At 39.6% G+C, this 10,237-nt stretch overlaps 1 protein-coding gene across 5 annotated transcripts; it reads right to left on the bottom strand.

The window, feature by feature from the left end:
• Positions 1 to 375: 375 nt before the first annotated feature.
• On the bottom strand, positions 376 to 8,477 carry LOC308316678 (uncharacterized protein). Of its 5 annotated transcripts, none has more exons than XM_080765384.1 (7): positions 7,798 to 8,477; positions 7,262 to 7,394; positions 4,932 to 5,066; positions 2,987 to 3,939; positions 1,422 to 1,551; positions 800 to 919; positions 376 to 689 (listed from the first exon to the last, which is right to left on the bottom strand). In XM_080765384.1, exons 1-7 carry the CDS (start codon positions 8,345 to 8,347, stop codon positions 518 to 520), a joined length of 2,193 nt encoding a protein of 730 aa, XP_080621510.1. In that variant the 5' UTR covers positions 8,348 to 8,477; the 3' UTR covers positions 376 to 517. The 5 variants fall into 5 exon arrangements, with proteins under 5 accessions (XP_080621510.1, XP_080621509.1, XP_080621512.1 ...); XM_080765383.1 differs by having other exon boundaries at positions 376 to 692; XM_080765386.1 differs by having other exon boundaries at positions 556 to 689; positions 800 to 914.
• Positions 8,478 to 10,237: the final 1,760 nt, after the last annotated feature.

Raw genomic sequence — 10,237 nt, forward strand, 5'->3', positions numbered from 1 at the left:
TGACTATTTATATGTAAATAATAATTAGAGATTAAAATACCTTTATGGGATTGGGGGGGGCATTTCCAGTGCTTGGAGAAAATAACGACCATCTTTTTATTTTTCCTGATTCAAAGCTGGATAATAAACCAGTGGATATGACTAATATTTTATTGAGGGTTTGTAGCAAATTATAGGTTAGTCTACTTTGGAGAAAGGAAGAATAATTTAGAAAAATCAATAACTGGCTTTACATTGCATATCCTAGGGCGCCCCCCTGTGAGCAATGTCAGAAATGCACTTGAGATGGAAAAATGACTTGTTTTATTGAGATTCTAATTCATAAATTAATAAAAAATAACAACACATATAAATATATTAAATATGCATCACATCAAAGCCCTTATTTAAAAAAAGGTATGTGAAAGGTGAGGGTTGATTTTCAATACAATACAGATCTAATAATCTGCCATTTCACAGATACAAAAGCATTTAATGCAATTAGCATAACATGTGAGCAATTCATTCAAATGATATGCTAAGCTCCTTTCTTCCTCGGACGAAGAATCTTTCGACAGCGCTTATAAAAACGAACAGGGATCGCTCTTTTCACATCTCTGTCCAATTTCTGATCTCCAGCTGTGCTTCTTTCTTCTATCTTCTTGAGTGCTTGAAAGAGGCTGGAGGCTTTAGAGAAACCAGAAGCACAGCTACTGTAGAAAGAAATGAATAGAAATATCAATGGAAAGACCCTTTCATTACAACTGGTCAGAAAATAAGAAAAGGGAAAGACACAAAAATGTGTGTCATAGCTTAAAACCTTTTTCTGTTGAAGCAGTTATTCCCATTTGGCAGGTTTAAACAGTTTTCAGAGACAAAGCCCACCAGGAGAGACCGAAGAATATTCGGCATCCTGAAGTTTTCGATCTGACCAGCTAACCTATAAGAAATACAAAGAGCATTTCACTCAGTCATGACGAAATAGATGAACAACTATATAAGATAAATAACTGTGTGTGTGTGTGTGTGTGTGTGTGTGTGTGTGTGTGTGTGTGTGTGTGTGCGTGCGTGCGTGCGTGCGTGCGTGCGTGCGTGCGTGCGTGCGAAAGAGAGAATGGAGACAGTAGTTCAATGCAGCTGCCAAGGAGGTCACACCTTTATAGTGACCTTTTCAATCCATATTACTATAGGCCTATCGTTGCTGTCAGGCAGAACCTCTTATTTCCATATTTTAACATTTTATTTTGATTTGTGTTGTTGCAAACATAGAAAAATCTCAAAACAATGTGACGATGTGTTTCTTTTGAGCTTGTCGATCTGCTACTTTTGGTATTTTTTAATTTGAATCTTGAAACAGCTTTCCACCCGACAGAGACGATATATGAGTTTGGGTAACCTGTACAGGTTCATAAATGTGGCATACATTTGTGCTACTTCCTCACCGGCTGGTGCAATCACAGTGATAGACAATCTTTGACTCCATGTTCTGTAGATTATACTTCTTTTCCAAAGGTTGGATTCTGTGTTTACAATCATCCAAATGTTTAAGTGTTCCACAAATTGTCAGATTATCTGCAAATAAATAAATGTATAAAATAAAACATTGATTATCTGATACATTAACCAATTCTTCTATTAGCCGAACTATCTAGGTTCTGATGAACCTGATGAATCTTCTTGGTGAACTCTTTATTCCTTTGAACTCTATATTCAACAAAGCAAAACAAAAACAACAAACTTAAACTTCATTTAGAAAGGCCTGTTTCAGCTTTCAATCAAAAGCACTTTTTTGCTAGTGGTAGCTAGTGGTTACTACTCTTTGGATTATGTTGATATTTTATACATGAATGCAACAGAATCCGATCTTTGTACATTAGACGCATTATATCATGCTGCTTTACGATTTGTAACAAACACAATCATTCCTCACACATGTGTATGAATTGTAAGTCAGTCATCTCTGGCCATTTCGTTTGTATATACAAAGCTATCTTGGCTGGGGCATCTACCAACTTACATAGGTTCATCACTCACAAACGTGGACAATACAATCTGGGATCATAAAATTATTTCTCATATCATGTTCCCATGCACTGTGAGAACTGAAGCTAGCTGAGTGGCCTGCCTGGGGAGCCAGAGCCCCTGGATTCAATTCCAGGCCAGCAATGTGTCTGAGCAACGCTCTTTTTAACCCCTAATTGCTCCCAGAGCACCACTCACTACTCCTAGTTGTTAGGTCCTGGTTGTTAGCCTGCATAGAATGGGTAAATGCAGAAGACAAATTTCACATATAAGTGTGCAAATGGAAAATATACATTATATAGTGACAAAAAAACACCCAAAGGAGTGGGGACTATTCTATTCTATCTTATATGCTAGAGAATGCTCTAGGAATCAATCAATCAACAATACGTTTTGAAGTTAGATTCCATCATTGGAATATATATCGGCTATATATAGTACATACCGGTATATGAGATATATATACCAGTCTACATTGTAGCCTACTGCCCAGTCCACTACTCCAGGCTGGAATTAATACATTTAATTAACACATTGGACATGTTTTTAAATTGATGGTAATTGTTTTAATGCATTTGTTTGTATTTTATTTGTGCTTTCTTGTCTTTCTTTGTTTGTTTTAATGTTTTTATATGTAAACCTATGTACAGTATGCTGCCTGCTTGGCCAGGTACCAGCTAAATCTCAATGTGCTTGTACCTTGGTTAAATAAACTATAAATAATTAAATAATTAAAAACTATTGTAACTGAATGTTTTGGTCTCTCTTTGAGGAATATAACTGATCATGTGAGTACAACTGATGCTATATTGGTACTTCTCACAAACAGTGCAAGTAATATTATAAGTAAATGTAGGGTTATTACAGTGAATTACAGTAGGTCACTTTACAGCAACAGCAGTTGTTCTCTTGTAGTGTCACTGTTATGTAATGCACTGGTTAGACTCTCCCTCCATAGACAAAGATCTCAGGAATTTGATACTACCTGTTATCATCGCAGCCATCTCCTGGTTTGTCCCGTTCCGTAGTGGGTAGGTATTTGTCTGCTTTCGGAAGTTTCCATGCTGAGCAACTGGCATTGTTGTTGTTTGTGTTAAAGGTCCAGGCCTTAATTTGAATTTGATGGGTTTTGTAATAGTAGTAGTAGTAGTAGTTGTAATAGCAGTAGTAATAGTAGTAGTACTACTACTAGTAGTAGTGGAATTCCAGAAGATTGCTGAAGTCTTTTCTGTGGGTGACACTTTTGCTGTTGATGTGCGAGATGTTGTTTTGTGGTCCGCACAAGGCTTACGCCGGGACTGGAACGTGTCACCCCTCACAGGCAGCTTGGGTCCACAGCGTTGCCGTTTGTTTCCAGCGGTGGTTATTGTGGTCGCTGTGGTGAAAGTTATTTGTGACATGGGTGAGATGCTTTGTGGTGTGGCTGCTTTCTGACGTGGCTCTATGGTTGCTTGTGACGAAGCTTGGCCTTTGTGCTTCATCCTGGACCCCTTGTTTTTACCTGATTTATTTCCATTTGATACAGTCGTGTTGAATTCGGACGCGGCAGCTGTGACTGCTGTCTTTGGTTGTGATGTCAACATGGCAGTTGTGTGTAACAGGGATGCCGGTGTCTGAGTTGAAGGAGCAGAGGTTGCGGTTGCAGAGGCTTTGCTACTTCTCTTGCATCCTTTCCCCTTCCTCTTTTTCCACTGTAAAGAATCAGCTCTGGATGGAACCATAGGGGTGCATCTGTCAGAGGAAACGGATACCTTTCGGTGTTCACCTTTGGGTGGGTTTCTGTTTTGAGAAGTCCGGGGCCTCTCCATTCCATCACGCGCCTTGGGTCTTATTGACTTGTGGCCGGCCCCAGTGACATCATATTTGCTTACAACGCTGGTGTTATAAGGCATGGGCTTTTGGAAAACAGCATATGGGGCCTTTCCGGCTACCTTGCACCTATACCGTGTAAATAAACAAGTTAGAAATCAAACCTGCCAAGACAGAAGCTCTTTCATGAACTGCTCTATTTAAAATATATATATATATTCACTTTGCAAATATTGACTACGTTCCACACATATTTATCAAATTCAGACTTCAGGTAAACTTGGTATCTCCATTTTTAGTTATATACTGTCATTTCATGCACTGCAATTAGCATTTTACTTCCAAGATAATTATAGCATAGAAAATAAAAAAGACTCAGAGGGAGGAAAACATATACTAACTATAGTGCAATGGAAAAGGTAGGAAAAGAGTTTTTCCTAAACACTCTAATAGTAATACCATAGTGCAATGCTATAGGCAGCAGGTGGCCCGTGGGCCAAAACTGGCAAAATATTTAGTAAATAGATAGTCGACGATCAACTTTCCTTTATGGACCTTTGGTGTTTCACATGCGTTAAACTGTTGCTCTCTGTATCTAACAAGCGACCTTGAACAATGAAATATACTGTCTCCGGATAAAAGATGTATACAGTATATCAATGCATATGCACAAAAGCATCTTATATGATAGCATGCACTGTTTACTGTTGTTTGTTATTGCAGCTAGTGTATGCTCATTGTTGAATGACAAGTTAGTGAGTTACTGTGAACCGGAAGTCAGATTTCTTACATAATGTAAAAGCATGTTTGGTCAATAAATCACAATTCAGATTCTGATGACTGCTTATGGCTTTGTTAGTATAATAGCAGAATATCTGGCAACGTATTAATCATTAACCTTTGATAAGAGAAAGATAACAAACGGATAGACATTGATGCAGGTGGAAACAGAGCAGGGGCGTGGCTGCACGGCCTTGGGCATTGTGGTGGAGCTGGCAGAGTGTCAGACATGTCATTACAAGACAACAGACTGCAGGATATCATCGAGCCAACCATTCTAAGGATTCCTCAGTAGTACCTATTAAAAAGCATAAGTACTGTAAGTAACAATTTTTCCTTACATTCCCCACCAGTACGTCTCAGTGCATCGTCTCTGCCGTACGACGTGAAAGCAGGGCACCCTGAGGATGTTGAAGAAGCTGTAACCCACCATGCTGGAGATGTAGTCATTTACACTGTGGAGGCACTGCCGAAACCTAGAAATACACAGAAGAAGATTGAGAAGAACCAAGTTATTCACTGACAGTGATATCATACAACAGAGTTCACAGGACAATGTATCGTAGGGAAAGTAGAAGCTTCTCCATGTCATGCATACAGTACCTGATCCATGTTTAGAAAAAAATTAAAGGAACATAGCACTACCAGTGCTCTAGCATGTTTAGCTTATCGATCGTATAATTTAAATACTGCCGACAATTCCAAAGCAATCCGCAATTTAATTTCAGTATGAAAATCTACTTGCAGAGACTTGAAACTTGCATGAGATAGTACTGTAGGTAATCCAACACACTCTATGTCACTATGCTAGCCTATTATCCTCGGTTGTGTTCTTTCATTTTATTGTAACATGCAGACTGAATAGAAAAGTTGAGGTGGAAATAGTCCCTGGACAAAATATAGATTTTTCTTTAACACAAAATTAAAACATCCATGTCTGCTTAAGGGCACAGTGATGTTTAGCCAATATTGATTCAATTATTCAAGTAGATTTGGTAACATTTTAATGACTATGGAGAAAATGTATTATTATACAAATCGAAAAATAAAGCCATTAGCAGAAACATGCTGGTTCTATTATTCATGTACAATACATGGCTGAAACTGTGATTAGAAAATGACTTAGTAATGAATTAGTGAAGCATGGTCCTTTCCGTCACATTTAAGAGATGTTGAAAGAGACAGCATTCCTTTTACCTGCCAATTGAAAAAGATGCATGACATGTATAGCCCTTGACATCACATTTCAGGGACAGTGGTTAACCAGACTATGGCATGTTCACTCTTGATATCAAAAGTTCATGTCTAGGGCTGAACACATAGTTCACTGTTAGTTTAAGTCAAAAGTTGTTTAGCCTCGGAAACCCAGACGTTTTTATTTCCAGGGAGAAAGAAAAGTCTGGGACCGAGTCCACTTCAATTCGGCATAGAGTAGCAAATGTTGATCACTCTCTGCTGATTTCTGATTGTCTGCACCTTTGTTAAAGGACCACTTCACCACTTTTCAACCTATCTTCATATAATAGGTCCTCACTAATAATCATGATAAATGGCACGTTTTTTTTCTACTCTAGTCTGTGTCTCATAGGAGGGCTGTGGGCAGTTTAGAAACCGTCCTCCAGTGACATCATCATTAGGCAGGAAACAAGATTTTTTTTACAAAAATGTTTAGATTTTCATTATCGTGAGAACGATGGCTTCCATTTTCACATTGCAACTTTTCATGACTAGAAAGCCTGCTGTTTCTATTAGCTTGTATTCCCCATCGATGATGTCACTGGAGGACGGTTTCTGAACTGCGCACAGCCCTCCTATGAGACACAGACCGAGTAGAAAGAATTGCGCCATTTTTTCATGATTATTAGTGAGGACCCATTATATGAAGATAGGTTGAAAAGTGGTGAAGTGGTCCTTTACGTTGTTTAATTCAGACAATGTCCTGCGTGTTCTGTTCCTGCATGTAGTAAAAGTAGGCTATTATCACATCCTTGCTAAATCCATGTCTTGGCACAATGCCAGAACCATCTGACCTGACTCTCCTATTTCGTATAGACAGATGTGGATTATATTAAATGCCATAACCAAACCTAGAACTCTCACATTGTTCAGACAAGTCTTACTTTAGTCTCAGTTATTGCTTGCAGAAGGTGGAAAGGGTTGCCTGAGGGGTTGAGAATCTGACATCCACTGGGGTAAAGTATTATAACTACATACTGTAGGCTATATATAGTTAAGACAAGTACAATTTTGAGGTATTTTTTTACTTTCTTTAGTATTTACAATTTCCAATACTTGCTACTACCCCATCTCAGAGGAAAATATTGTACTTTTACTCCACTACAATTATATGAAAACTACTACTACTAGTTACACTTTGATTATTATTACAAAACATACTAAACCACTTCAGCCCTATATATATTTTGGCTTGCTATATAAAATAGCAACCTCACGATGCATTGCGATGCAATGCAAGATCTTCTATTTTCAAAAGATTTTTTTAAATACATTTTGAAGTTGTGAAATGGGACATTTTGAATAATGAGTAGCCTAATTTGAGCACTTTAGGTATATTAGTACTTAAGTTAAAAAGTACTTAAGTTAAAAAAAAAAGGAAGTACATTTTCCATGTTGATGCATGTGATGGTAATCTACATGAGGACAGACTCACCTCTGGTCACAGTCACAGTGCGAGACGGTGTAGAAGTTGGGGTTGAAGACTCCATACTTTACTCTGAAGGCATGGATGGTTCTCTTACAGTGGTCATGCTCACGGCAGCATTTGTCTGCACTCTCAAACATCCCTGTGTGCACAAGAAGTTGGCTCATAATCTGTTCACAACATTTTATGGTAGTGGTAGTGGTATGGCTTTACTGTGACTCTGAGATAGGTAGCCGGCTAAATTAGATATTTTCCAGCCCCTGTCAATACCGTACTTTCCATTTTCTGAATATATTTTCTTCTCTTATTAAGCCTTTTGGCTTTTACGCAATAGAATATCTCAGAATTCCACAGCTTTTGGTGTAGGCCTATAGCCGCTGCAATTATATGCATAATTTTAGTGAGACAAAATAATAGGCTATTATTATCAAGAGAAAGATAAACGAGTCTAACGAGGTAAACACATCCAATTGGCTTTTACGCACAGTACGCACAAGGTATGAGAATGAGATCATTATGGCAAGTCCACCGTCCATGACCCTTACCCAACTGCTCGTATCCAATGGCTCTGCTTCCAGTGCCACACCACAGCGTCCCTGGAAACAACCATGACCGCTTCCTCCGGGATTTGACCACTAGTTGCGGATCATAAACCCAATTAATGCTCCTTTCCCCTGGCTTGGTAAATTTCAGCCCGTCCGAGGACGAGTTCAAAGCGCAGGGACTGGGACTGTAGTCCGCGGCCAGCAGCAACAGACTGATGTTGAAGCGATTTTCTGTTCCATGAGTGTCTGTTCCATGATCGCACAGAGTGAGGTAACTTTCCGTAACGGCTGGATCATCGCTGATCGAGCAGCTCACAAGTTGCATGTCTTCTGACCACATGCTCTGGTATAATAATGGATGAGGATGGCCGACTCCTGTCGTCTCCCGCAGGAACGTGAGTCGCGTCAGTCCGTCGCCGGCGGAGCTCGTTCTGTGACAGAAGTGATGATGTGAAACGTCGTGAGGCACATCCTGCGGATTCGACAAACTAAGTAATAATAATAATAATAAGGCTAGGATAACAACCGCCAACTCAGCTCTACGGTGCATTTTAATGCAAGTATCGGCTACGAGAGTTGTCCGCTCAAATTGAAATTGCGCGGACAACTCATGAAACCTGATTCCGAAATGTCGAATTAAATCGCTGAAATGAAATCAGCTGGGCTAAATCATTTGAGCTTTTATACCTACAGTTGCACTCTTATCGGCACGTGCTACCAGGAACCGAGCTCAGCTGATTGATGGCTTGAGAAAATGAGAAATGTGATATACGCTCACCTCTCTCAAAAAGTTCAGTTGAACCCACCTGCCGGTTCGATCGCGTGTGTGTGACTGTGTGTGTGTGTGTGTGTGTGTGTGTGTGAGACTGACTGTGTGTGTGTGTGTGTGTGTGTGTGTGTGAGACTGACTGTGTGTGTGTGTGTGTGTGTGTGTGTGTGTGTGTGTGTGCGTGCGTGCGTGCGTGCTGAGCAATTTGATTTTGTATGAAATCTGGATGCAGCTATTCTATTTTTGTTTTGCTTGTAGGCCTATACTTCTTACTGGAAATGAAGATCCCATTCATTTAGCCATAACCTCAAAGTCTAGCCTGGGGCCCACTGCTGAGCATCAGGTTGTTCTAATGTTAGGGATGGCACCTTGTCAATAAGGTGTTATGTATAATTAGTAATTACCCCTTATATATAGAGTCAATCCAGAAACGTGTCTTTACAAGGCATGGGAAGTGTCAGTGTTTGACTATATTCTTTTACAGTCAGTGACTATAGCAATAGCCTACATAGGGGCCCTTAAACTTTGGAACAACTTGCGTTATGAACTTACAGTGTATGCAAATTATATTTTACGCAGCCTAAGTTTGGAACAGTGTCAGGTTATTTGATACAATAATAGCTTAAATGTTGTGCTTATGCAGACCATGAGAACAGAAAATGGTGAAAAAGCCTACTCCTTATTCAGTGTGAGTATGTATGAGTTTATTTTTACACAAAATCAAATGAACACTTTAATATTGGTCTGACAATTTCTCTTTGTTTTCTGTGTATTTGCAGTGCCTAAAACCCTCATTCTGCAGCCTATAGTATTAGTATGACATGACAGCCGACTATCACCTTGAGAAACACCAGGAGTATAAATTAAATGATGTCAATTACATGTTTTCTTTTCATACATTTTTTGACCTATTCCTATTGTAGTCATTGAGCATTTTTTTTTCCAGTTAACAATGCGTCTTCTGATGCACAAACTTGGACACATCATCAGTGTTGCTTCCTGGAATCTTTGGGTGTTTCGGTTCTTGAAACAGACACTCTCCTCCAGGCGTAATCTCTCCAGATGTCACCATGGCTCTTCGTGGTCGCTACCCAGTCTGTTCCTCGTTGTCACTGGTACTCACTCCCAGAAGGTTTCAGTTAACAATACATCTACTGATGCACAAACTTGGATACATCATCAGTGTTGTTTCCTGGAATCTTTGGGTGTTTTTAGGGTCTTGCAACAGACAGGCGACCACGACCAGACCAAGGCTGATCAGACCAAGGCCTGATCAGATCCCTGCTACAGTGCTACAGCACCCACTGTCTCTTGGGCACGTAGAGAGAGTCAGTAGGGAAGATGGCTGATGAGATGTTGGTGACAGGATCTCTGTCATCTCTCCATCTCTTTGGTAAACAGACAATACATATTTTTAGTATCGGAATAAAATCATCTAATCAGATTTAGTTTGTTTCGTCGCTTGCAATTTCACTTGTTACTTGCGCAAGCAGAGCGCGCAAGTAATAGTTTTCATCCAGGGCGATGTTTGATGCGTATGCGCCGTGCCAGCGTATGACGTAATGACTACTTGTGCTTGATATGGCAGTGGTGTCAGATTACATACATGTATTGTATACATAGAGGCATTACCTTTAATCCTCCCGACACTAAAACATATCGTCATTACGT

This window comes from Protomyctophum bolini (genome assembly GCF_963924005.1).
Source record: "Protomyctophum bolini genome assembly, chromosome: 6".
NCBI classification, from domain to species: Eukaryota; Metazoa; Chordata; class Actinopteri; order Myctophiformes; family Myctophidae; genus Protomyctophum; species Protomyctophum bolini.

Bases quoted from the DNA above. Each gene is read 5' to 3' on its own strand.
- LOC308316678 (XM_080765383.1), bottom strand. From the start codon at position 8,347: ATGCACCGTAGAGCTGAGTTGGCGGTTGTTATCCTAGCCTTATTATTA. The intron at 5,067-7,261 runs GTGAGTCTGTCC...GTGTATTTCTAG, and splicing joins CACTGTGACTGTGACCAGAG to GTTTCGGCAGTGCCTCCACA. The intron at 920-1,421 runs GTGAGGAAGTAG...TATTTCTTATAG, and splicing joins CACTGTGATTGCACCAGCCG to GTTAGCTGGTCAGATCGAAA.